The 26,048-nt window shown below is 47.4% G+C and overlaps 12 protein-coding genes across 12 annotated transcripts; 5 read left to right on the forward strand and 7 right to left on the reverse strand.

Moving 5' to 3' along the window:
- Positions 1-13: 13 nt before the first annotated feature.
- L203_104279 (uncharacterized protein) lies at positions 14-2,184 on the reverse strand (the record flags this gene model as incomplete). The annotated part of the gene is made up of 4 exons (XM_066213666.1): positions 14-537; positions 592-808; positions 865-1,992; positions 2,056-2,184. 4 exons carry the CDS (start codon positions 2,182-2,184, stop codon positions 14-16), a joined length of 1,998 nt encoding a protein of 665 aa, XP_066069763.1.
- A 390-nt stretch (positions 2,185-2,574) lies between these two features.
- L203_104280 (uncharacterized protein) lies at positions 2,575-3,640 on the forward strand (the record flags this gene model as incomplete). Its single annotated transcript, XM_066213667.1, has 5 exons — positions 2,575-2,622; positions 2,666-2,696; positions 2,748-2,930; positions 2,981-3,258; positions 3,308-3,640. The coding sequence occupies 5 exons, from the start codon at positions 2,575-2,577 to the stop codon at positions 3,638-3,640; spliced, it is 873 nt and encodes a 290-aa protein (XP_066069764.1).
- A 222-nt stretch (positions 3,641-3,862) lies between these two features.
- On the reverse strand, positions 3,863-7,422 carry L203_104281 (uncharacterized protein; the record flags this gene model as incomplete). Its single annotated transcript, XM_066213668.1, has 12 exons — positions 3,863-4,812; positions 4,858-4,978; positions 5,030-5,136; positions 5,189-5,347; positions 5,398-5,713; positions 5,760-5,858; positions 5,913-6,643; positions 6,687-6,707; positions 6,754-6,966; positions 7,011-7,124; positions 7,186-7,204; positions 7,252-7,422. 12 exons carry the CDS (start codon positions 7,420-7,422, stop codon positions 3,863-3,865), a joined length of 3,021 nt encoding a protein of 1,006 aa, XP_066069765.1.
- Positions 7,423-7,689: 267 nt separating this feature from the next.
- Positions 7,690-9,248, forward strand: L203_104282 (eukaryotic translation initiation factor 3 subunit E; the record flags this gene model as incomplete). Its single annotated transcript, XM_066213669.1, has 4 exons — positions 7,690-7,713; positions 7,902-8,130; positions 8,181-8,995; positions 9,048-9,248. The coding sequence occupies 4 exons, from the start codon at positions 7,690-7,692 to the stop codon at positions 9,246-9,248; spliced, it is 1,269 nt and encodes a 422-aa protein (XP_066069766.1).
- A 61-nt stretch (positions 9,249-9,309) lies between these two features.
- On the reverse strand, positions 9,310-10,464 carry L203_104283 (uncharacterized protein; the record flags this gene model as incomplete). Its single annotated transcript, XM_066213670.1, has 3 exons — positions 9,310-9,447; positions 9,492-9,684; positions 9,731-10,464. The coding sequence occupies 3 exons, from the start codon at positions 10,462-10,464 to the stop codon at positions 9,310-9,312; spliced, it is 1,065 nt and encodes a 354-aa protein (XP_066069767.1).
- Positions 10,465-10,737: 273 nt separating this feature from the next.
- On the reverse strand, positions 10,738-12,163 carry L203_104284 (uncharacterized protein; the record flags this gene model as incomplete). The annotated part of the gene is made up of 3 exons (XM_066213671.1): positions 10,738-11,004; positions 11,054-11,609; positions 11,766-12,163. The coding sequence occupies 3 exons, from the start codon at positions 12,161-12,163 to the stop codon at positions 10,738-10,740; spliced, it is 1,221 nt and encodes a 406-aa protein (XP_066069768.1).
- Positions 12,164-12,613: 450 nt separating this feature from the next.
- On the forward strand, positions 12,614-13,447 carry L203_104285 (uncharacterized protein; the record flags this gene model as incomplete). Its single annotated transcript, XM_066213672.1, has 2 exons — positions 12,614-13,313; positions 13,362-13,447. 2 exons carry the CDS (start codon positions 12,614-12,616, stop codon positions 13,445-13,447), a joined length of 786 nt encoding a protein of 261 aa, XP_066069769.1.
- Positions 13,448-13,932: 485 nt separating this feature from the next.
- L203_104286 (uncharacterized protein) lies at positions 13,933-14,379 on the forward strand (the record flags this gene model as incomplete). Its single annotated transcript, XM_066213673.1, has 1 exon — positions 13,933-14,379. One exon carries the CDS (start codon positions 13,933-13,935, stop codon positions 14,377-14,379), a length of 447 nt encoding a protein of 148 aa, XP_066069770.1.
- Positions 14,380-15,614: 1,235 nt separating this feature from the next.
- On the reverse strand, positions 15,615-16,519 carry L203_104287 (receptor-type tyrosine-protein phosphatase beta; the record flags this gene model as incomplete). Its single annotated transcript, XM_066213674.1, has 4 exons — positions 15,615-15,731; positions 15,786-16,014; positions 16,062-16,201; positions 16,253-16,519. 4 exons carry the CDS (start codon positions 16,517-16,519, stop codon positions 15,615-15,617), a joined length of 753 nt encoding a protein of 250 aa, XP_066069771.1.
- A 135-nt stretch (positions 16,520-16,654) lies between these two features.
- L203_104288 (uncharacterized protein) lies at positions 16,655-19,708 on the forward strand (the record flags this gene model as incomplete). The annotated part of the gene is made up of 9 exons (XM_066213675.1): positions 16,655-16,883; positions 16,930-17,891; positions 17,941-18,117; positions 18,164-18,411; positions 18,455-18,683; positions 18,735-18,921; positions 18,972-19,096; positions 19,145-19,581; positions 19,633-19,708. 9 exons carry the CDS (start codon positions 16,655-16,657, stop codon positions 19,706-19,708), a joined length of 2,670 nt encoding a protein of 889 aa, XP_066069772.1.
- Positions 19,709-20,735: 1,027 nt separating this feature from the next.
- Positions 20,736-22,656, reverse strand: L203_104289 (uncharacterized protein; the record flags this gene model as incomplete). Its single annotated transcript, XM_066213676.1, has 7 exons — positions 20,736-20,960; positions 21,013-21,059; positions 21,484-21,520; positions 21,569-21,903; positions 21,947-22,020; positions 22,068-22,402; positions 22,462-22,656. 7 exons carry the CDS (start codon positions 22,654-22,656, stop codon positions 20,736-20,738), a joined length of 1,248 nt encoding a protein of 415 aa, XP_066069773.1.
- Positions 22,657-22,845: 189 nt separating this feature from the next.
- On the reverse strand, positions 22,846-25,818 carry L203_104290 (uncharacterized protein; the record flags this gene model as incomplete). The annotated part of the gene is made up of 10 exons (XM_066213677.1): positions 22,846-23,138; positions 23,184-23,628; positions 23,677-23,689; positions 23,845-24,149; positions 24,196-24,387; positions 24,582-24,651; positions 24,697-25,222; positions 25,323-25,404; positions 25,494-25,593; positions 25,658-25,818. 10 exons carry the CDS (start codon positions 25,816-25,818, stop codon positions 22,846-22,848), a joined length of 2,187 nt encoding a protein of 728 aa, XP_066069774.1.
- Between the last annotated feature and the right edge of the window lie 230 nt (positions 25,819-26,048).

Here is a 26,048-nt window from a genome sequence, read left to right on the forward strand (position 1 = left end):
ATGCCTATATATTTCATTGCATTCGACGCCAATAATCCGATGTTGTGCCCGTTTGTCCAAATCCTTTGGATCCTCCATTTGTTCGGTTTCTCGGAATAGCGCTTGACTGTGCATTGCCTATTGGGGCTCTGTTAACTGTTCTATCCAACAGTCTTTTGGCTGCTGGTGTCAGGCTATCCGCTTGTCTTCTTGGAGTAGAAGGTGGTCCCATATTCCCAAGAGCTCTGGTGTTCTTTTCTTTGCGTGATAAGTTCAACGAGCTTTCAGCCAGTCTAGGCGTGAACCCTTTGGCTTTACTCTTCATAGCCTTGCTAGCCTTATCGGCTAGTTTCCTTCCCAGCTCATCTCTACGCTTGACTTCTGGCATCTTGTAAGCTGGTGTCTGGTCCAAGGGATCGCCTTTGCCGTCGAGGGCTCTAGGAGTGGCGAGAAGTGATCCCCAGGTTAACAAAGAGGGCATGTTTTGAGGCACTGGTGAAGGATCGTTGGATAAGAGGGAGTACTCGTTGACTTTGGGTATGCCACTATCCGATACATCTGCACTGGTCAGCTTATTTGTCTCTTTGCACTTGACAGAGATTTTTCACATACATGGCGTCCCTCTGACTGCAGCATCAATTAAGCTACGTGTAGGACTACTTCCCCTGGTCGAGCCCAACCGTATTGTATGCTCGCCCTCATCGCCCCCTAAACGGGTATTGCCATGGGTTATACCAGGACGAAGACCTGAAGAAGACATAGAACCTGAGGAAGGCTTTGGATAAGGATTGGTATTAGCGTCTGGTGGGTACATAAGATTGTTCCGAGCCTTGAAAATTGTCAGGAAAGTATTTCGAGAACACAAGAGGCAATCTTGTGATCTACCTTATATTGCCACAGATCTACCCCACTTCCAGATAAAGACAACACCTCTCCTCTCTCCTCCCCCATGATTTCTCGTTCTTTCTGATCTCTTTCCTTCTGCTCATCTTGACCTCTACCCCTTCCGTCTCCTGTGCCACTAGCAGCCTCTCGTTGGGGCACAATTCTACCATCTTCAAGAGATATTAGTGCCGTATTGGGAAGACCAGCGTCGGCCAAAGCTTCAGCGAGGGGGTGCTTGGGTGGGAGTGGTATCTCGTTTAGGCGTTCACGGTCTTGAAACTGGCTTACTTTGACAATCGCGGTAGACTTGGCCGACGAATGAATGACCACATCTTTTGAAATCGGATCCTTTTGGTTTTGCAATGAATTTTCTTGAATTTGAGAAGATGATTGATGGGCACTCTCCAAAAGCTTTGGGGCTTTCCAAGCCTCCCCTTCTTGCTGATCTTTTCCACCTTCTGCCAGGCCGCCAACAAGCCGCCTCCCTTCCGCATTGACCAGCAAATTCCCACTAGTTGCTGCCTCAAGGATCATCTTTCTCTTCATCTCCCCTTCAATCCTCCTCTCTTCCGCTTGTTTCTCAGCCTCAAATGCCCAGCCATACTTTTCATCACGTTTACGACGATTCTCTTCATCAATAATTTGAGCAAAGGAGGCGTTGTCTTCTGATGTATAATTGCGTTGGAAGGTATCGAGCGAAACATCTCCCGGCACGAGTGACAGTTTACGTTGCCGTTTACGAGGCTTAGAAGGGCCTATGTCTGTCGACAAGACAGATGTTTCATGGACTTCCATACGTCGGCTTGTGCTGCCTAAGGGTGTGTCCCATCCTCTGGTTCCTACGGGTGTTCTTAATTTACTGCTTGATCCGGGCATATTGATGTATGGCGTGTCAGCCATTGCAAAATCTCTCTGCCTCTGTAATCTTTCCACCTCATCATTATCGGATACTTCGTTTTTGTTCTTTTTTTGAGACAAAGCTGCAAGCCTGCGGATTGCCGATGACAACAAGTCTGGGTTATTCTCTGCCAGTGCAGCTAGGTAATCATTGCTGGCTTTCAAGTGAGGAAGGTCCGGAAAGAAATCTCTTTGTATTATATGAGAAAGAGCTTCTGTATAAGTGTCTTCCTAACTCTAACGTCAGTATATGTTCTTTTCTGGCTACAAAGAATGATGCCGGGTGATACTCACATCAAGAACATGTTGGCTGTAAAGACTGCGCTGGCCTTGTGCGGACAGAGGCCCTTGTGCTATGCGTTGCTTTGCAGGACGCGGCAGAAGCGATCCTGCCTCTTGTCCAAGCAATCTATCACTGGGCATGGCAGGAAATTAGATGGAAATGCGTTTGTAAAATCAAAACCAATCGCAATTGAACTGCCAAACTTCAAGGCGTGTCAAGGATTTGACCCGGTTATATAGATAGCATGGGGAAAGATTAAGAATGGAACAAGACTTTCTAATCGGCTAGATTACGTGTTATTAAATTAGGCGTGCCAGTTATCCGCATGCTTATCAATCAATTCCGCGCGCCTATTTATCGCTTATTCTCCATTCCTGACAAGGGGAAAACGTCACGTGACATCTCTTTATCGGAAATTAGGCAGAACGTCGAGATTAGGCAATGAGTAACAGATATATAACCGTTATCTTTGATCTTCAATTCTCTTCTTTTTTTAAAGTATAACAATAATCCTTTTTTGACTTTGCGAAATGACGAAACGAGTGGTAAAAGTGGCTTTGCTCATCTGTGATACCCCAGTAAGCATACTCCTTTTACAATATACTGTGCTTACTTTTGCAGGTTGACGACGTTGTTCGTGACTTTGGCAACTGTATGCCCGTTCCCTTTTCACATGCAATAGTTTCTGAGCAAAATTGAAAAGATTATGACATCTACAAGAGATGGCTCCTTGAATCTCTTGAGACTTACCCGGATCAAGCAATCTCTTCTAGCATAAACCTCATCATTGATGGCTATAATGTTGTGGACCAAGAGTATCCTGAGTGGAATCGATTACAGTATGGAGTTGAAGAAGCTTATGATTGTGTCATGATAACTGGATCCAGTTTGTTCTGACATTTGCCTCCTGCCTACCACTTCTGACTTTCTGCATAGAGCATACAGCTTACGATACCTCCAATCCCTTTATTCCTCCTCTCATAGAATTCGTTCGCAAGATCATAAACTCCCCCAATACACTACATATCAAACTTATCGGTATTTGCTTTGGGCATCAAATACTTTCTATTGCCCTTGGCGGAAAATGCGAAAGCGGAAACAACGGATGGGAGATAGGTGTATATGGTTGCAAACTGACTGCAGAGGGTAAGTATTGGTGGACTGGAGATGTTGAGGACCAAGGTGGAGAGGACATAGTGTATGTGCAACAAATGGTAAGACTCTGTGTTCTCTACTCTCCTGCAAAGTCTGACCATGTCTTAGCATAAGGATCACGTTCCGTTCGTTCCGCCAGGTTGTATACTTCTTGCCAAATCAGATAAATATCCTGTACACTCTGTGCTCAAACTTCATCCTGCTTCAACACAAAATAATCCTCTTGCACAAATGTTGACCATACAAGGACATCCAGAGTATACACCTTCTATTGTTCATCACGTCATTAACAATCGAGCAGCAAGCGGAGTCTTTGACAACACCACTGTCCAGGAAGCGCGTAGAAGAGCCGGCGGAAGATACGGAACCGGAGGTGAAGGCTTTGGAAGAATTGGATGGGCAATTTGGCGAGTAATGCTGCAAAATGCTCCACCAACATAGAAATCTAGTACCAACACAAATCCATGTATATCATGTCTTGCTATATGGTGATCTACGTATTCTGCCAGCAGTTTTTGTTATATCACGGCAAGCATGATTATCATTGGCGTCCCGCACCGCCACCTGATTTTGACAACAAATTTAATTTTATTCTAATTCAACTTGGCTTAACCATCACTACCACTGATGCCTTCTGTTATTTTAGTTACCAAGTTTTTGACCTTATCCCTGATTGTAAGGGTACCGCGGATACCCTTGTGAGTCCAGTCGCCTAGAATTATGATCTCTTTCTTCCCTATCACCATCGCTCCATCCCGTTGCGCTCATATTCTGTTCATGATGGTCTGATGCCATTTGCCTTATTGTTGGAGGCGTGTAGCCCAGCGGAGGTTGCGTGTAAGCGGAAGGTGGATAAGGAACAGATCTGTTAGATGCTGAGGATGTATTGCCAACGGTCCATGAATGCTGATCCGCAAGTAATGGTGAGGCGGGATCATTGAGGTCCATATTCGAGGTTTGATATGAGTAAGGCGAATAAGGCCTATTAGGCTTCTGACCGGATGAAAAATACTCAGATCGATTTCTCTCTGGCAAAAGCTGGTCTGTTGATGGGTTATCCATAGGCAGACTTGGATGTAAAGAAGGTGAATCGTTCACAGCCAAAGGATAATGTTCGTATGCACTTTGAAAATCCAGATTTGATGAAAGATAGTCGTTTTTGCTGAGGACATCAGTGGAGGCTACCGACCTAGCGTCCCAATTATTTTGATGAGATTCGTCGACAGGCCCGTCACGAGCAGGGTCATACTCCAAGTTTTCCTCTCGAACGGCTTTAATTTCAACGCCTTCATGTTGGTGTTTGCGAGCGAACCAAGGATATGCGCTCAGTACTTCTCTAGCCAATGATTCCTGAGATTTGTGTACCATTACAGTAAACAGCTTATCATGTTGCAGCGCGGGATGCAAGAACCTCTTCTCCATTTCAAAGTGCGCAAGGCGTTTTTCTGTTGTGGCACGTAATTGTTCCTGTTGAAGTTCCTCAACAGTCGGCTCAAAGAAACGAAATTGACGTTCTAGAGTGTGTGCAATATATATCTTGAATACGATGATCAAAATGATAGGAGGCAATGCAGCGATACAATCAATCCATCTAGATCGAATGAGTCCAGTGGCTATCTGCTGTCAGTCAAATTTGCGGTGAATACCTTAGAACTCACTAAGAGCTATTAAAAGCTGCATAAGAACACAGCACGCTAAAAGTCGGTTGCAATAGACATTCCACATTCTGCCGCCACTTTCCCCATGCGAAATGTACACGTAGAGTAATTGGTACTTATACTGGCAAAACCATCAGTTTGAAGCATAGCTCATGAGCGAGATGATACATACAACAACAGAAGAGAACCAGAAAACACAAGTAGCACCCATAGGCACAAGGGGTGCAAGCGGAGCATATATCAACCCGACAGCGCAAACAGTCAATAAGTTGACAGCAACTAAATTCTCGATCAGCCAACAGTATTGATCAAAATGGACAAGAAAAGTTACCTATAGCGTATTCAAAATAAGGAGGCTTGGTCAATTCTCTGATGTCTCGGGGAGTATGAGAAAACATAAACCTCCTGACGGACACTAAAGCAAGCTTTATTAATTGTATTAATTCGAAAAATACCAAGAAACCCCGAAGTGGTAACCAAGTAAGCCAATCTGTCTGCATGTAAGCCATCGTAGCGTGACAAACAACACTGAAGACTTACATGTAGACTGTTGCACATATGTGCCCTGAATTTGATCAGGAATGTCTTCGAATCCTTTAAAAATGGTCAACACGCTTTGATGTTTACCAATTTGGACTACCACCCGTGCGATAGCTGTATACACAACACCCAAAAGAGAAAAAATTATCAAGGTAGATATAATCATGAAGAAGAAGTAACGAGCAGTGACAGCTCTATCAAGACGGGATCGAGTGGGAGCACCTTGGTATTTTGAGATTTTGCGCATAATATGAGGAAGCAGGTAACCAAAGAGAGCAGACACTGCAGAAGGTAGGATACCAGAAACCAATGAAAACTAGAGTCGAGTGAGCGTGCACGAACCAGAGCATGGCTTGACTTACGGTCCAGTTTCCCCACCCTCCAGCATCTTTCCAAGATTCCAAGAATGACACATAAACAGCCAAGGAAGACAAATTGGCAAGCAATGAAACTACCAGCAACTGTGCGAATGTCAACAACTCAAACTAAATTATCGTCTCCACATCAACACTCACAGGAACGGTATTGAGGAAGCAGACCAGACCAATCAAGAACCAACCAAATGTCCTTCTGGATCCCAACTCTGCATTCTCTTTCGAAATATTTTGCCATACAATGTCATGAGGCATTGGCGCTAGTTGCAACTCTGCACCAAAAAGCTCTTTCAGCGGACCTCTGTGAGTTCTAGCAATTCGATGCGCTTCGGCAATAGTTTTAAAGGTAACAAAGCCGTAGTTTTCGCCTTCCACCCTGCTGACTACTTTGTTTCCTTTTCTGGCATGTCTTTCCTTACGAATCAAGGTGTTGATAGTCGCTCGTTTTGCGTCGATTTTGTCACGGAGAAATTTGATCTCCTTGGCGTGATAGTCGATGGCATCTTTCTTGACACCGCCAATCAAACCAAAGAAACCGCCTTTTCTCATGGTAGGCCTTTTGTGAGCTACTTTATCGCCTTTTAGATATTTGACTAAATACTTCTCCAGCTCTGCTACAGCCTCATTGTGCTCCTCAACCATCTCGGGGAAATCCTCCAGTCTTCTCCCGATACATGTTGTTTCTATCTGAGAACCAATTTTGATTCCATCAACTTTTAGTTGCCCCATGAGTGAGAGAAGGCCAGCGTCAGAGCGAAAATCTTTGCGAACGCGAGTGACCATGAGTGTGCGAGAATAAACCTTTGTCTGATAGGCCGGGGATCGAAACCATCTTGTGCGAAGAGCGACCATTGTTTTCCAATTTCGCCATACTATAACGTCAGGAATTTCCATTGTGCGATATCACTTGCTTACCAAAATACATGACAACAAAGTCTATGTAGATGTCAGCCTTACTCTTTGACTTTATATCCATACTTACTGATGAGATAGCTCACTGCCAAAGCAGGCCACAACCAGCTGCCTTTGACATTTTGAATAGTTAACAAACTCAGTGAATTTCTATCAATACTCTTCACGTATTTGAGATTATAGATGATGTTGGTTATAAGCAAAGCGACAACGATAACGGATATAACTGTAAAGATACTCCGTAGCATTCTCAAGAAGCGTAGAAACGTGGCAGCGTCGAGACCTGAGAGAGTTTAGTCTACATTAAGATGAAAAGGAAGTACTGACCAATATTTGCAACCATAGACTCTTCCTTGAGATGTAAGACGGGGCTAAACCAGTCAAAGAAGCCGTTAGAGATGGGAGGCGGTGGTGGCTCATAGTCAGGATCTTCTGACGGGTCTGTTGGTTTAGGTACTTGATATTTGATCTGCAGCTGTAAGCACAAGAGTAGCAATGTGACTCACTTTTGGAGCATATACCTGTCTATGAGATCAGTATTACCACTACAATATAACAAACAACTTACTTTCTTTTCTCTTGGTCTGAAGAAACTGAAAGCGAGTAGAGTAGCGACAGATATACCCGTCATTAATGCCAGCTGCGAGCCGACAGCCTTGACCGACACTTGCGATAATGTCTTTTCATAAGAGGCAACGAAGGAAGAGACGGCCGCGCCACCATCTATAGTCTGCGACATGTTGAGTTGAGGAAAGGAAATGAAAGTGAATGATGCTTATATTTTCAGTTGAATAATATTACAATTACAGAATTTATCACCATGCTGCCTTTCTCGTTGCTCAGAAATATTTCACCATTACAAAAGGCTGTGAGATGATTCAGGGACACAACGTGGCAACCATGCGACATACGTGCCACATTGTCGGAATTAACGGTCATATCGTTTTCTACGTGAACTTTACATTATCGATAAAAACTCTTTCATCATCTAAAAACCATTTTCAAAATGGCTCAATACGATCTCACCCAGGTAAGCATTCGAGCGCAGACGAAAGCTGATTTCAGAAACTTATCCCGCACCTGGATCGCCATTTGGCCATCCCTCTCTTGACACATCTCTATGAGATTGAGCTTTACCCCGCCGACCAGCTCGTCAAGGCCCAGTGAGTAGCAGATCGCTTGGATGTCGGCTTATTGGGTAGGTATGACCTTGCAAAGGGCACAAATATGGTGGACTATGTGGAACAATTTCATGCCCAGTTGGGAGATGCGGAGCCCACCGACTTTGAGAAGCTACGGCAAGGAGCTACGGCAAAATTTCAACAACTACAGGAAAAAGCACAACCCGTTACCAACGTGATTGGAGACCCAGATGCGGTGGCAAAGTTAAAGAGCGGCGGTGACAAAGAGATGAATTTGGAGATGCTGAGGTCAGAGTACAAGGTAGGTGTATGAATGAAGTGTTGTGCTAATGTCATAAGATCGATATTGACCAAGTAAACGCGCTTTATCATTTCGGCCAATTCCAATATTCTCTAGGGGATTACGGCTCGGCAGCAAATTTACTTTATCACTTTCTCATTCTGTCTCCGTCACCAGAATTGAACATTTCCGCACAATGGGGTAAACTCGCGTCCAACATACTCGATGGTGACTGGGAAGCTGCCTTATCTCAAGTCCGCGACCTCAGAGATGCCATTGATAACCCCCATGGGACTTCTCTAGCCAAGCCGCTCGCTCAGCTGCAAGCTAGAACATGGCTTCTCCATTGGTCTTTATTCGCCTTCTTTAACCTCGGTGAAAGCCAGGGTTGTCAGGGATTGATAGACATGTTTCTTTCACCCGCTTATCTCAACACTATTCAAACATCCTGCCCGCACCTTCTTCGATACCTTGTCGCTGCCGCCATAATCTCTCGACGAGCGGCCAAGCCTGTCAACATCCGCAATAACAGAGATCACATCAAAGAGCTGACTAGAATTGTGGAGATGGAAGAATATCAATATTCTGACCCTATCACTGGTTTCCTCAAGGATCTCTTTGCCGACTTTGACCTGACTCAAGCTCAGCAGCGACTAACGGTGGCTGAGTCAGTGGTGCGAGGTGATTTCTTTTTGTCTGGTTTTGCAGATGAATTTGTTGAGAACGCGAGATATCTAATCTCCGAAGTATTCTGTCGTATACATAGGAGGATTGATATTGGGCAGTTGTCAAAAACCCTCAACTTATCGAATGAGGAAGGTGAAAAATGGATTGTTAACCTTATCAGAGACTCTAGAATGGGTGTCGAGGCTAAAATTGACCTCAAAGAGGTAAGCCAATTGCAGCCGTGAATAACATCATTACTCAAACTTCAATCTTTAGAATATGCTTCATATAACACGGCCTATTGCTACACCTGTTGCCACACTTATTGAGACCACCAGAGGTCTTGCATTCAGATCACAGGCCATTCAATTTGCAATGCAGAGCAGTATCGGCGGAGAGGCGCAGCGAGGAGAGCGGGGAGAACGAGGTGTTAGAGGCGGGCGAACGAGGCCTAGAACTCAAGAAGTTGCTGTTTAAACAATTTGGTTTCCATGGTTGAGCAATGGCATCTCGAGGCATGTATAGATATATACATAAGTTATTTTGATGATGTTGGCTGTATTGGTGGTACAGGAGGTTGCGTAGTCCAATTACGACGCCCTGATACAATGGCTGCTTGTTCTATAGTCCATACGACTGTCTTGATCCAGTTGAACAGTTCTTTGACGGTCTTATCCTAGATGAAACATCAGCTTAAAGGGCTGTCTTGAAAGAACTCACCAATCGCTCTGGATCTTCTGCCAGCGGCCGTCTCTCATAGAAGCAGTCCGACTCAACATCATAATCCAGATTTTGATCGTCGAAATCATCGTCATGAACACAGTCATACTCTTCATAGGAATGGCAATCACATCCACATCCCTCTTCACAATCAAAGCATTCCGATTCGGCAGTCGACTCAAGAACATGGCATCTGCCTTGTGTCAATTACTGGCCTAGACAGGCAGAAACAAACTCACTGTCCACACGTACAACCCTCCTCAAGCATCATTCCCGGGTCGAAATCCATTCTTTGTTCTTGCCTAAACTCCCTCTCCCTCAAATGTTCCAATTCTCGACTTTGTAGTTCTTTTTGCCCCTTCAACTCTTCTTGCATCCTCATCAACCTCTCTTTTTCTCTATCTAGCGTCAACTTTGCCTGGAACAGAGCTGCCAGGCTAGCTTGCACATCCGTCATATTCATGTCTCCTTGCCCTCCATCTACCCCTTCTCCTTCTTTCCTTTTCCCGTCTCCTGTCTCAACGCCTGCACCTGGCGCAGCCTTGGGCGCACCTTCAGAGGGTACCGAGGGCGGAGGCAACAGTCCGGCACCTCCAACTCTAGCTGCTGCATTCGTGATCGCAGTCATTTGCGCCTCTGTCAAGGCCGGTAATGGGTTCCGTTTATGCAGCCTCTTGAGTTCTCTCAGATCTTCCTCTGTAAGACTCGAAAGTGCTGCACTCAATTCGGCTGCAGATTGCGAAGCTTTTTCTAGACGAGCGATGGTCTCTTCGCTAGGATTTGTGAAATCTATAGGAGGGAAGGAGCCTTGCTGAAGAGACTGAGAAGGACTGTGTGGGATAGCTGAGGGAAAAGAGGAAGCCGTGGAGGGTTCAAAGGGGACAAGAGGGAGTAACGTCGGATGCTGGCTTATAGATTGCGGACGGATTTTGGGAGGCAGCCGTTTGTTTGTGCGAGGCTTGGAACGCCCCATGGCGAGTATAACAAATGGAAGAGATGGACAATGAATGGAAAGAAAAGATGGAAAGGTGGAAGAGTTGATAAAGTAGAATGAGAAAAAAAAAAGAAGAAAAAAAAAGAAGAAAAAAAAAGATCACTCCAAAGGCACGAAATCGGCAAATCACAAACGAAATAGTCAGTACATGGAAATGAGTGAGCCCTTGTATTGAGATAGATCCAAGAGAGGTGCTATATGCATGGATGTAAACGAGATGTATAGAGGTCCAATGATGAGTCCTACAACAAGCTACAAACGTCTCAGATACCTAATCATCTTGCTCGGCTTTCTTAACGAACCGCCGAGCGCCATGATACAAGTCAACAGAACGACACTACCCGCTTGATGCATGGCAGCAAGCGGTATGGGAACAAGGTAGAGAAGGGTGGAGATACCAAGGGAAACCTGGACGACGGCTGCTGCTGTCGTGACAGCTGCGAGGCGACGTGCGGCCTTAATGGGAAGATTGCGAGCAGCAAAGGGGAGTGTACTCAGGACGGCAAACGTCGTGGTGGCCTACAGAGGTGTCAATGGAGGAATGTGCTGCTAACGGTGCGATACTTGCAAGAAGACGGTGGTCAAACTGGGCAGTCACCGGGTTTTCCAACAGGTTCCTCCACCATTTGTCTGTCCCAGTCCTTGCATATCGATCGTCAAACAGTTCGTCCTTGGGAGGAACGATCCCATCGCCCATGAAGGGAAACTCGTTGTAGACCAAGCCGGCATCAAGACCAGCCACGAAAGCACCGGTGACAGCGGTGAGGGCAACCAGCATGCCAGACAGATGGACAAGGCCTCTAAATCGCTTGACAGCAGGATGGTTGAGTTGACGGACAGACGAAGCGTTCTCGACCAGCGTCCTGTCGCGCTGAATGCCAATCGCCGTAGACAGCATCCCAAGGTAAAGCGCTACGGCGGCGCTGTAGTGCGCTGCGAGACGATACTGGGACACTCGAGGGACCGATCCGTCTTTCAATATCCGCTCATCCAGACCGGATTTCACCATCCACCAGCCGAGGACGCCCTGGAAACCGATACCGAGGCCGATGAAGAAGAGCTTGGTGGGCAAGGGACGGGGCAGTTTGTAGCGAAGGAGATAGTACAGCGTTGGGACCACAAAACTGGCCTGTCAGTCCTCGTACCACAAGTCTGTCACTCACCCAACGCCAAGCGCGCGACCTGCCAGCCGATGGGCCCATTCCATGTAGAAGATCTTTTTGAACTCTTCCCTCGAGATGTTGGCGTTCATAAGGATACCTTCCGGCGAGACTCTGTACTTTTCCCATTCGGCGTCCCATGCAGCATCCGTCATAGGCGGCACCACACCCGTGATAGGATTCCACTCTACGATACTCAAACCCGATTCAGTCAGCCTGGTCAGCCCGCCGACCACGACGATCCCAAACACCACCGCCGAACACCCGTATAGCCAAACAGGCAGCGATTTTGGAATATCCGAGTAGGCTGCCTGGTTGCTGGAAGATGTCGATAGCGTGCGTGGGAGCGTAAACGAATGAGATGGGTAGAAGAAGGTGGTGCAGGGTGTAAAGTAGGGCAGCCTCGTTGGACCCACCGAGGGTCGCATGGCGAAGCTGGCCGTGGAAAGCACTCGGTGAGGGCCCACTGGTTGAACTCCCAGACGACGGGTGGTGTATCTCAATGCTGCCACAAACATCTTCGTGTTGCAAAGAATCAACATCCATACCTATAGCACATTCATCCAAAGCGTCCCAAAGTCACGTGACCACTATCCCAATGTCTGTCGATCCACCTCCACACGACAACCTACCACTTCATCCACGAATGACCTGCAAACAAATGCGCTCAACAGAGTCACAGCACATCAACCAACCAAGAATCCAACCTCTGCGACGCTTCCACCACGCTCCACCACGCTCCACAGCCTGGTCCGTATGTACTCATGGCTACGGCCTGAGCCCGCTACGACGCTGAGCCCATCCACCGAGCCCAGCCATGGACGATGAACCTGCATTCGCCAGGAAGCGGGAGCGTCGCCAACCGCTGTTCACCACGCCACGCTCGTTCACCTACCCTAACCGCATAACACAGGTATACACCACAACACCATGCTCATCACTCACCTGCGACTGTGTCACTCGCGCGGATGCTCACTGTATGTCCACCACTACTGGAGCCCCGCATCGACCTCTTCCTGCCCGTCGGAACGACGACTGACTATGGCCGACGCACCGCCCCGACACGTGGCACCGACGCAAGCCATCCGATCGCTCCCAGCCCGCCCTTTTGCCGACCCCGACATTCTCTCCTGTTACCATCTCTCCACCACCACCACTCGCTACTCAACCTACTCTCAACTCAACCTACTCACTGCCACTCACCACTCACTCCCATGCGCCTACACCACTACACCACCTGGGCAGCCCTCGCAGTCCTTCCCAGAGGCATGCTCGCGACGCCGATGGACCAGCGCAGCGCACTCGACATCATCCACCAGCTCAACCTCGCGCCCAACGTCGAAAAGGGCTACTACGCGCAGACCTTTCAAGATCCAGACACAGTCGACAACCGCTCCGTCAGCACGCTCATCTACTACCTGCTCGAGGGTGACGCCGGCGAGTCAGAGTGGCACCGCGTCGATGCCACCGAGGTGTGGCACTTTTACGCTGGCGCACCGCTCGTCCTCTCGCTGTTGCCTGGCGGTGGTGCGTCTCGCGACGGCACCGTCGCGAGACGCACCCTCGGACCAGACATCTTTGACGAGCAGACGCCGCAGGTGGTCATCCCAAAAGACACCTGGCAGAGTGCACGCAGTCTCGGTGCATGGACGTTGGTCGGAACGACGAGTGAGCCCAGTGGTGTACTATCGTGTGTGGGTGACTGACGCGTGGTAGTGGCGCCGGGTTTTGTCCCGGCTGGCTTCCAGCTTGCACCGCCAGGTGCACCTGGGTCGATACGAGGCGAGATGGGTGGTGCATAGGGGTATCAATGGGCGTAACGCTTGCGTCTCTAAAAGGATGGGTGCGGCAGTGTATCTGGATGACAGCTACGTGAACAGTATGTATAGACGGCGTTCCAATGCAGCACATCTAGCACGGGTTATACATAGGAATGAGGTATCTAAAAGCATCCTACAGTGGATCTATATACATTCCTGGACGCACTTTTGTCTCTACCACTCCCAGTGCAGTGCTGACGTAATCACTCGGGCATATGCACCGGTGACGCCGTCGCCACGTGGTAGAATTTGCCTCCAGCGTATAAACCTATCGACGTGGTAAGCACCCCGCTTTGGTGACGCGCGTACCGATGGTGGTGTGGAAAACACAGCGGCGCGACACGCTAGCGACGCGAGCCACGCGTCCAGCACCGCCCTAGATCCCAAGAGACGCGTCGCTGGGCACTATATATACCCACACCCCGGCACCACGCCCAGCATTCCCAGCAATCCCAGCACCAACCACAATGCCAACACACAGCGCGCAGGACGTCGTCGCCGCCCTCAACCTCACGCCTCATCCAGAAAAGGGCTACTACATCGAGACATTCCGCGACGTCGCAACGTCCGAGGGCCGCGCCGCGAGCACCACCATCTACTACCTCCTCGAGGGTGACGCCGGTCCGTCGCATTGGCACCGTGTGTTGGACGCCGTCGAAGTGTGGCACTATTATGCAGGCGCACCGCTGCAGCTCTCGCTGTCGTTGGACGATGGCCAGCCGGTCCGAAACGTGGTGCTGGGTCCGGATATTTGGAACGGTGAGCGGCCACAGAGGGTGGTTCGGTGTGGCGAGTGGCAGCATGCGCAGTCACTGGGCGAGTGGACGCTGGTAGGGTGTTCTGTCGCGCCGGGTTTCCGGTTTGAGGGTTTCGAGATGGCGGACCCAGGGTGGGAGCCCAGGGGTGTAGTGTAGTGGAGGGGCATGGCATGGAGTGTGGACGTGGACAGGATGTCGTATGCTGGGTGGGTGGTAGGTAGAATCGACGGGATGCACTGCATGGTGGTGACGTGTGATGCTGCGTACGAATGGGATCCTGTCGCACTCGGTGTTTCTCAGGCCAGTATTGACATGCAACGGCTCGTACGTTGGACACTGACGGGTGGCTGTCAGGAATGGTGAGTGGTGGATGGCTGGCGCATCGGGTTCACGTTGGTGGTCCTCGACAGTGTCATCATTGCGATACACTTATGCTTATGTCTAACGGGTCGTTGGCATTGGCTATGGGCGAGTTGATGTCGACAGCTACAGTGAGGGGTGTGGATTGGGACAGTTGTCACGTGACTTGTTGGATAATGGTGGTGTACGTTTATGGCCAAGCGTTGTCGACATACACCCTGCCTGAGATGTTGATACAAGCACTCTTGGACTGTACTCTCCCTAGGCAATGTGCCATACGTCGACGTTCTCGTACCATCCAGGTGCATACCGTGTTCATCGTCGTAGAGAGACACCTGCGTCTTGTTGACCTATTCCCTCCTGGCTGTCGAAAACGACAGCTGAAGGCATCGGGTGTGCCACACTGGGTTTTGTTGATGACAACTATGTGAATAGTATGTATGAAAGGTATTCTAATACAGCAAATCTAGCACTGGTGTTGCATGAAACAAGTATCTCTAGTAAAAGTATTCTACAGTTAATCTCTATATATATCTATTTCCTTGTGTTCTCCGTTGACGCACTTACTTCCGTCTTTACCACTCGCAGTGTAAAGTACTGACGCACTTACAGCAGCCTTCTTTCCTTCACGGCTTGGGCCTGACCACAGCACATAGACATGAAAACATAGAGTAAAACCCGAGAAAAGCTGTCCCAGTATATAGCAAAAAACTTGACCCTAACTAGAACGGTAATCCTCTGGTTACTACAGAGGATACAACAAATCACAATGCCATCCGCTTGCATCATGGTGACCTCTTCATCCGAGTGCTTGTTATACAACGGTTGGTATCTAATCACAACACGAACGATGGAAAGAAAACGTGCTGAATCTTCTCCAAGTCACGTGATCCAAACACCCATGGCAGTAGCAGAATTCACATCTCCCATGTTACAAAACACCCTGCATGTCGTATATCAAGCGCAACTGTTCCATGGTTTGGACGGGAACGCCTCGACACTCGCGGATCGTGTCCACCGTGCGAGCGACTCTATCGTCCTGCAAGTCTCGAGGAAGGGGTCCCACCAGAGATGGTAGATGAGGTTCGCCAGGGTTGAGGAGAGAAGAAAGGGCGATAAACGTCATGGTCCGTCCAATGCCAGCCGAACTGACGGTGTCAACAACTGTGCAAGAGGACTCAAACTCACCAATGCACCCATACCTCGCATCCCAATGTCTTTCTTTTGTCTTCAATCTCCTCCACCAGCGCTTTCAAAGCCCGTACAGCTGAACCTTTTGGAACGCCATGATCAGGCCAAGCATCAAAGTGATAATGATGGACGGCAACCTGCCGGTCGCCTTCCAACGTTATCTCCGTCATGACACTCGATAGCTCCTCGAGCCTTTTAGATGGAGAGATATGTAGCCCTAAATCCTTCATCTTGTGGCTCCTTTGTCATGTCAGCTTGGCTATCGATTGCGCATTGCGTTTACCCACATGTATGGGTCTGCCTTGACGATACCGCGTTCCTCAAAGCCCGTGAGCTGTACCAGAAGAACATCTCTCGGCTTTCTTCCTGTTGCTGCTCCCGTGTAGATGGCTTTGAAAAAAGTGTCAAAGGTTTGTGGAAGAGGTGCCTGTAGACGATATGAGCCTTTCCCAAGCAGTATGGTTGACCTGCTGCTTACCTGAGCAGCTATCCACATTCCGCCCTTGCCGTCCTCTACCACGTTTGCGTTTAGGTATTTGCCTTTTACTTTGACTGCCGTACGATCATAGGCCAAGATGTTGGCGTATCGATTGTCTTTTCTGTGTTGGCAAGAATTATCTACCGCGTAAAACTGCTGCTCTGGGTGAGACTTGGGTAGAGAAGCAGATCTCCTCCTAAGCGCCTCTCTCTCTGCTAATACCCGGTACACATATTCTATGTGAGAAGAGTTGGGTATTTTCATCATGTTGAAACATTAGAGAAAAAGAAATGACTGTGGTCGTGGCTTTTGTACTTTGCTTGAGGTGGAGGTGGAGGTGGAGGTTTGTATTGTCGTTACGATGATTAAATGACAACTTGTTTTTTTGTCAAACCAAACGTTATGTCGCAAGCAACGCTTCCACCCAAACTAAGAGTACCTCCTCTGCCTCCATACATATACCGTCGTCTATTCCTATCTGTACATGAAGACGGCCTCGCCCTATCGCCCGAAGGCGGCCAAGGGCTGCTCATCCATTGGGGTGTGAGGGGCGAGATCGAACCGGTAGAAGGAGGCATTCCAGGCGAATTGGTTCTCGGTGGCATAATAGGCATAGCAAGGCTCTGGGATGGTAGGTGTATAGACGGTGGCAGAAGGCTTACCAGCATCATCTATAGCTGCATACCTGTTTGTATTTTTGCCACGAACAGGTGTGCCGCTCTTCCCTCCTCACGATGACAATGAGTCTTCACATGAGGTCTTTTCATTGGGAGATGTTCATTCGATCCCTCTCGAATTCGCTTCTGCCTCGAGTGTCATCAAAAAGCTCCTTGCGATCCAAGAGTCACGTAGACCGAGACCGAAAACACGGTGGAACTTGGCTATACCCATTGGCGGCGCCGGCACAGTGATTGCAGAAGAAGAGAATAACTTTGCATCATCTTCTTCAGAAGGCGAAGGTGTCCCAGAAGCCGATGAAACGCCAATGGTCACCAAAAAAAGACCATGGGCGAGGTTTATGCCCAAGTTACGCAAAAAACAGAACATGACGGCTGCAGTCGAGCCTCCTCGGCGTCAAGAATTGGAAGACAAGATTGTCCGACAGATCATGAGAGAGTTCAGCATAGGGTTCTTCTTTGCATACGACTATGACCTCACACACACCATCCAGTACAAACGGGAACTTGTTGCGCAACGACAGACATCCAACGCTGTCCTCGCCGATCTCATCAGCAAAGATGGCTCCCTGTTTCCATCCTCTGGTTCCAGCCTGCCTCACGTCGCCTATCCGCCTGCCGAAGATGACTTTACGGAGCCCGATGTTCATGTGCCTCTTTGGCGAAGAGTAGACAAAAGGTTTTTCTGGAATGAGTGGCTCATGAAAGATTTCATCGATCTTGGACTTCATTCCTACGTTCTTCCCGTCATGCAAGGCTGGGTTCAATCAGCCACATTCAGTATTCCCATACCATCCAATCCGTTGGATCCTGAAATATCTCTGGGCTCTGTACCTATAAATCTAGCGGTTATCTCTAGGAGAAGCCGAGACAGAGCTGGGCTGAGGTATCAGAGGAGAGGTATTGATGATGAAGGCCATGTGGCGAATATGGTCGAGACAGAGATGATTGTCAAATCACGGGTCAGTGGTATTCGTTTTCTTCAATGAAGTGTACCTTATCATTTCTCAGGTTGAGGACAAATCCTCCATCTTCAGCTTCACTCAAGTCAGGGGCTCAATCCCTCTTCGTTGGTCTCAAAGCCCATATTCAATGAAGCCTCCTCCCGTACTAGAGGAGCCAGTAGACAAGACCTGCGCAGTGGCCAATCTTCATTTCAATGACTTGGTGACACGCTATGGGCCTATTGTGAGTTCATTATCCCCCATACAAGACTGGATCTAAACCCGTTTAGACTATTGTCAACCTGTCAGAACAAGACGGTAAAGAGGCGGTCATCACAAAAGGATACAAGGATCTAGTAGATCATCTAGAACGCAAGGATCTTGAGTATGTCGAATTCGATTTCCACGCAAAATGCCATGGCATGAAATGGGAGAATATTTCGGAACTCATGGATTCTCTTGATTTTGATTCCATGGGCTACTTATGGACGCTGCAAGGAGAAGCCATACGAGGACAGCAAGGCGCCTTCAGAACCAAGTAAGCTACATGGGTTGAGCAACATTGCCGCTGACAAGGTCAGCTGTATTGATTGTCTTGATCGTACAAATGTCGTACAATCTGCTATTGCCCGACGTGTTCTCACCACAATGCTCATGCAACTTGGACTTGGCATTAATGATTCTGCTGTCGAGTCAGTCTTCAATGACGTATGGGCCAATAATGGAGACATGATCAGTTTGTGTTATGCCCACACCTCTGCGCTGAAGGGAGATTTTGTTAGAACGGGCAAACGAGATCTGTCGGGAATGGTGAGTCACATCAAGTCGGTTCATCCTCACACATTACTGATGAACGGCAAGCTCCATGATGGTGTCAGCTCTATCAGTCGGATGTTTTACGGCGCTGTTTCAGACTTTTTCGCTCAAACTGTCATATCCTTTTTCTTAGGCCATCGAAACCTTACGGTCTTTGGCGAGTTCTTAGAGACCTTGACGAGTGTCGATGCTGCCAGCGTTGTCAAGCTGGATAGGATTAGATCTGTTGCAAGTGAGTATTCCCTTTGAGTTGTAAGATACCAGTATACTGACCTCTTGCAGTTGAGACCTGTGCAGCTAGAGTGTTGAGTGATGGGGAAGACCGAATTGCAGGATGGATATTTCTGTCTCCCGAAGCTAGAAGCGTGAAAATCAGCTCAGTTTTGGAAGAAAAAATAATGCTCATGGTTTGTCAATGTCGGGCCTTGGTAACACAGACTAAAGTTGCCTTGTAGACTCAAAAAGCTATATATGTTGTCTCTTTCAACTACACCCTTGAAAAAGTAATGGAATTTACTCGCATTCCGCTCGCATCAATCACGTCGATTCAAAAGGGAGCGTACATATTATCTACTCTTCAAGAAGCAAGTCGTGACCCAAGAGAGAATGCGGGCTTTATACTCGTTTTTTCTCCTGCAGATGAATCAACGCGCTATAGCACCTACTCACTCCGTAATAAGGCAGCTCCACTTCCACATCCCGCTTCCACACCTCTTCCCTCTGTCGAGCATGCAGCGATAAACCCAAATATGACAGAGTATTTTGCGTTTAAAGCCTTGCCAGGGCAGACGGGAGTAGATGAGTCTTGTCAGGAGTTGGTCGATCAAGTCGTTAAACAGATTGTACAAGCCTGTAAAAAGGACGACATGGTCGTGGAAAAGGACATTGTAAGGTTAGTAATGTCAAGCAATGTTTCTTTAACGTAACGCTGACGTTCTAACAGTCTTACTGAAGCAGAGTCATCAACGTCTCTGTTGGCTAAAATGGACTATGCTTTTAAAAGGGCTTTATGGTTATGACACAATGGTCCATTGCTTCATTTTGCATATGTGTAGACATTATCATTTTTAGCCTCATACTTTTATATATCACGTTATATTAAGTCTTATATAGAGCTATTCAATATATGACATTATGATTCTAATGTAATGGACCAAACCGAGACTGGTTGCTCTTTAGCTTGTGCAAAGCGGTAAAGAGAACCAGAGACAAGGATATGTCTATATATGCTAACTAAGTACAGCCTTAGGGATGTAAAATATGTGTGGTACGGGGTATGTATAATAGTGTTTCCACTACACATTGTCCTCGATACATTTCCTCGACACTCAGCACGTTGTTCTCGACAGATTCATCCGGTAATCCGCATTTCTTACTGTTTTGCAAAAGAGGATTGCTTCAATCAAGTTCTCAAGTCCATCAACCAAGGACATGTCTCTCAATTTTCCGGATCAAACTCATAATGATTAAAAAACTATAATAGCCATCAATACATTGTACTATTACATGTCGCTTATGATGCTCACTTTCATTGTGCTTTGGTATTCAGGAGGAAACTTGGTGGTTCGATAACATCAAGAGTCTCGCCAGTGACTTCTTTTTAGACTCTACATGTTCATTGGGCGTCATAGAAGCTCCTGCTACATGGAGTGCCCGATTTGCATACTTCTCCGGATGCTCGAATACCTCAGCAATAATTCTGCCCAAATCTTTGGTGGCAATCCATTTATAATGAATTGTCTTGCACCACGTAACTGTGATGATATTCTTGTACGTGGGCATGTACAGATTTCCACAACAGTCGTAGGTCGGATGATTATCCAATTCATGGAACGATTCCTGAAATAATCTTCAACTAGCCTCTTTCCATCCAAACTGTGTCATATATCAGCGAATGCCAGATGATGAAGTTAAGGATTGATTGGGCTTGATTGACATACAGTAGATGGCCGCAGAAATTCACCCCCGAGAGAACGACGTGTTGGATGTTGTTACACCGTCGTCGAAAAGTCGCTTGGCTACAGCTCTCATCAATTTACTTCCCGGTTATCGATAGTAAATGTAGCACTTGCCAGCATTTACAGCAGTTTGTGCGATGAATCCAACCAGTATGAAGATGCCATATACCGTCTCCTTGAAAAGTTGCGAATGGTCACTAATTTCACCTTTGACAACCATGACGTTGGGCATTTGAGCAAGCTTTTTAGATTTTTCGCTCTCGGTGTTGCGTGCGACAGAGAGAATCTTATAGTTATCGATGGCGTCCAAAGCCTAAAAGTTCATATCAGAACGTATCCACTATTCTCAAAACAAGATTAATTACTTTGAACGTGGCGCCTCGCTGTTGTTCAAGTAAGCGTACAGAGTAATCTTTGAAGGTCAATCAATGGTAATCTTGTTTCGATCTGGTTTCGCCAGCTCTTTTATATCTTTTTGATTCATCTATAGCCCAGACTTGACCAGCTTTCTGACTACAACATCCCAAGAGGATTGCTCATCACGTTTGAGGCTCTTGCAGGCACCTTCAGAGTGTACAACAAGCCAATTTTGTATGTTTTATAATTGTTAAAATTATCTTATTGATAAAAGAAAGATAAATGTAACCTAATCAAATACGCCGAATCGCCAAAGGTCAAACTAGTAATAGCCGAGATTAATAACAGTAATTACACCATTCATATAACAAACTACTTTTTACTTCTTATCCATCAACATACAATCCTGTAAACACAGAATGTACACATAACAGCTTGCTCTGCTTGGAAACTGCATGGCTATGTAGCCTGCTTCCTACTCCAATCCTCTCTGATCTTGTACGTCTGTCTCGCATCCTGACTATCTTCAGCACCATACGGTTTATTCAGCATGTCTTTTCTTACCTTGAGCAAACCAAGATCCACATCGACTGTCTTGACCTCTGGTTCCACTCCACAGCCTTCAATTCTGCCTCTCAAAGGCGCCCAGACACCGCTTCCTCCCATAAACCCTAGCATTGGATCTCCTCCGGCATTACACATGATCCAAACCGTTTCAGTCTCAAAAGCTCGGGTAAGGCAGAGAGCAGAGACAACTGAAGACTCATAATCAGCTGGATGAGGGTGCTTGTGAATCAGTGGTTCGCTATCGGTTGACATCCAGTATGTGGGAGCAAAGATGATGTCTGCCCCAAGATTGGCAAGCTCTTGAGCCGCAGACGGATGAGACATATCCCAACCTAACGGATCAGACCTGTTTGCTTTCTGAAACAGTCGGCTTACAGATCAACAGCCCTGCTTTACCCCATTGAGTCTGAAAAACCTGGCGCGGCTCGACGCCTGGGGCGAGGTAGTCTCTGCAACCGCTTTAGCCACACCCGTTCGTTTATGTACTGAGGCTTACCGCTCGGGATGCCATAGGTTTTGTTTCTCATAACACCCTTGGACGCTTCCTTGTTCATTGATGAAGAAAGCAGTATTTTTGGAGGTGGGATTCAACCCTTCTTCGGCAGACAAAGGGTGTTGCTCTAGATATTTGGCCCATTCCAGTTGTTGAGGAGTAATCTTGGACAGTGTCTTTCCAGATTGGAGAGGTATATGAGAGAAGGGATCCGCATCTGGGAACTGAGGGCCGTTATCTCTAGACCCGTGTACTATAGTCCCAACGAGGCAGAGCCTGTGAGTCTCGGCAAGGCTTGCTAGAAACTTGAGGAGAAAATTGGACGGAAATGTGAGATACTAGGCAGCAGTGAGCCAAGTTCAAAAGCATCAATGCTTACCTGTCTGTTCTCATTCACAAGGCCCTGTAAGAAGTACTCGGGAAAGACAACTACATCAGCCTGTTCAGATACAGCACGCTCGACGACTTTGACTGCATTGATGAGATTTTGGTCAAGAGTTGGAAAGGGAGAAGTAGAATGAGGCTTTTCCAATGCTGGAGGGCCTGCAGGTGCTGATATGGGATTGGTTTGGGCAAGCGCGATTCGAACCATGGAGCTTTTGGATTTGTGGTGATTCAAGTTGAATTCGCGGGAAAATGTGGAAATGTATTTGAACAAATAGCCGCCAGCCGGGTGGAGGTCACTCATCTGTAATCAACCCTGTCTGTCAATTTTGCAATTATCTGCTTGAGTCCTGAAATCATACATTATAGCGAGTACAACCCTAATTTGCCTTCATCATCACACTCCATCTATGACTGCTTTCAAACTCTCCAGAAGCTCTTCCTTACTCTGACCCTCCGCCCACCAGGTAGCATCATCTTGGTCATCTGCTTCGTCTGGCAAGAACGTGTCTCTCTGCGTACTCTTCTTCTTTCGATGCGTCCATTCCTCTCCCATTTTCCTTTTACACTGGCAATCCAAATACTCCAGAGAGTGGAACAGAGGTTGGGGAACTGACACTGAGCCAGGCGCAAGGGGCGGGCCGGAGAACCATAGAACTTGCCCGCGAGCATCGCGAGGGAACAATCGAGCTTCTAGATTCAGTCTAGGCACCTTCAATCTGTAAATTGACTCACAAGTGACATCCGGCAGCATCTCCTTGGCTATCACTTGGTCCAGGGCTTGCTGGCTACTCATGACTGCGTTAAATGTTCTTCCTGTCTGAGTTGGCACAGATCTTGGAGCTTGGATTGGTCGTTGCTTGGTTGCCATTTGATAATTGGGAGTAAGGGTCTTAGGTATGGAATGGGGTAGTGTGGTAGATAATGCAAGTCCGCTATATGTAGTAGGAGTGTGTGCCGCAGGCGTTGGAGGTTGTGTCATCATCCTAGTGGGTCGCTTCCGCAGTTTATCATCATCGTCGTCGTCGTCTTCGTCCTGCGCACTTCCTCCCAGTATCTTTTTGGGCTCGCCAAAGAAACCTGGTCCTTGTACACCTTGTGTCAGAGGAGATGGAACTGTGCGTGGTTCAATGATGCGTTCGAATGGAATGACAGACATGAAGTCAGTTTGTCTCAACTCCTGGTATATTTCCAGTTAGCGGTTGTTTCGACGCATAAAACTCCGTACCTCTGGTATACAACTATTCCAATTCTTGATTCTTACGATATTGTAATCTCGATGGTTGAATCGCGAGTTGCAAACATCTGTACGTTAGCACAAGACAGAGTCAGATATGACTTACAAATTGGCCATCCGGGATAGAATTCCCCTTCCCTAGGCCGTCCTCGCACATACTTGACGAAGAATTGTACCGATATCTTTTCGAGAACGTCTTCGACCTGGTGATCGCAAAACTGTCCAGTCTTGAACACCTCGCGCTCGTAAAACATTTGATCGGAGGCATGAACAGTCTGTTCAGGCCGATAATACCAACAAACAGATACGTAGTGTGTCCTGTTTCCTTTGGTAGGTACGAACGTTTTGAATATTTGACCAACGATAGGTTTTGTCGCATCATCAGGGTTAATGAGATGAACGTAGTCACCTTTGCATAAGCTTTGTCTTTCAAGACAGGAACTTACCAAGCCTGAAAGATTGGCCTTTATGTCGTGCTTCTTCTGTGAAAATTCTATCCTTTGTACCTACTCTAAATGTTGTAATCCCATGTCCAACTTGCTCCTCTACAGCGCCAGCTTTAATCTCTTGGTTGGCTTCGTGCAGAGAGCGCGCGTTACCAGGCCCAGCGGGAATGGAAGCAAAGAATGTTGTAGAGGGAGCTGGAATACCGGAAGAAGGCAATGATAAGGGTATAGGAGAAGTGAGAGCGTTGTACAACCTCTGCAGCACTAAAACATCTCCGTATTCAAGAGTCCCATCGTGATACCATCTCCTAGCTTTCTCAAAGAGACGTGTCATATCCATATCAAAGTCTCGAAGGGACCCATACCGCCCTGCGTCGGACGTCGCAACAACTTTTGAAAAAGAGAGCGAATACTGCTTATTTAGCTAGAATGATACCATTTGTCACTTACATTGAAAGATAGATAAGGAATATCGGCGGTGTCGGGAAGAACATCAAGAACTTCAGCAAGCCGATTATTTCTAAAATCTTTTAGCATCTCTCCAATCAAACACCAAAACAATCACCTGAAATCTCTATAACCTCCCACCGCCTTGATTATGGTCCGTATTGTGTCTGCCGGTTGATTGGTTTGGCCTATTTGCGTTGCGTACTCTGGCTGCCCCTCACCCAACCAGCCACTTCCAGAAACTCCGCCAGGGGACGAGTTGCCTGGCAATACATCTTTCGGACCTTCCCACCTTGGCAATGTTGCATCTAGGGCAGCAACGATTGCCAAGTCTGCTTCATGCTGGGCCATTCTCGCCGGGTTTGGAGTGGGTTGGGTCAACACAGGTATAGCCATGTTTCTCTGCGTAGAACTGGACAAGGCTCCTGACGGTAGAGGCGCAAGGTGAATAAATAATGACGAGTCAGTCGCTGCAGCTTGCTGAGAGACAGACAGTTGGGATGGCCCATACACAGGACTTGGCTGTCGTCTGATGCCTGCTAACGAACGTCTTCCAGGAGGTCTTCCTCTTCTAGGTTTGGCGGGAAGGTTGTAATATGGATCAGTATGAGGAAACACTCCAGCTTGTCCCCTTGCAGCCCAATCTCTTAATATCCGTTCTTCTAGAGTCTTTGCGTCGCTATGAACAGTTGATCCTTCTTCGTTATCTGGCCGTCAGCTCATTGCGAGATGCAGAAGACTTACAATGTTTTGCGTTGAGAAAGACAAGATGAAGTTGCTTAAAGAAATCCTCGGGTCTTGAGTACGCTTGAGCCGCGAGCTCGGCCTGAAAACCAACCATCAACGATTTACTCCCATTCTTTCCTTCTTTCTCTTTCTCTTTCTTCTCATCGCAAACCGATTTTTGAAACTCACAGATATATGATTCAAGCATTCTGGCTCGGGAATCGCCACATAGTAATCCGGAAAGTCTTCTCTGTCTGGCAGATCTTGGAATATCTCTGCAATATCCCGGCTACGACAAAGACGCGTATTTGTCAGGCAAAAGACGCGACTATCAAGCGAAAAGCTTCGCCTACTCTTGTTCTCTTGCCTCGTACACGGCCTCCAGCATTTCTCGACAGGCGTTCCATTGCTCCTCAACCATTCCCCTGCCATCCGCCAGTCCCGGATAGTCCTGTGGAACCAGCGCTGGTGCTGGTGCTGGCTGTTGCTTTCCTATTCCTCTTGTAGAAGGCATTGTAGGTAACGCTTTGCTATATTTGTCCCAGTGTCATTACATTTGGTGCAGTGGATTTAGCGATAACCGTTGGCTTATCAATAATGATGACGTGGAATTTACGTGACGGATTGTTTTGTTTGTGGGAAAGATTACCGAGGTGCCAGGGTGCTGATAAACTCGGTCTTGTAGTTATTTTCAATGGGACGGTGCTAGTAAGGTGAACCAAACATTGGTTATGTCACCGAGGT

The sequence above is a fragment of the Cryptococcus depauperatus genome, chromosome 5 (genome assembly GCF_001720195.1).
Source record: "Cryptococcus depauperatus CBS 7841 chromosome 5, complete sequence".
Taxonomy (NCBI): Eukaryota; Fungi; Basidiomycota; class Tremellomycetes; order Tremellales; family Cryptococcaceae; genus Cryptococcus; species Cryptococcus depauperatus.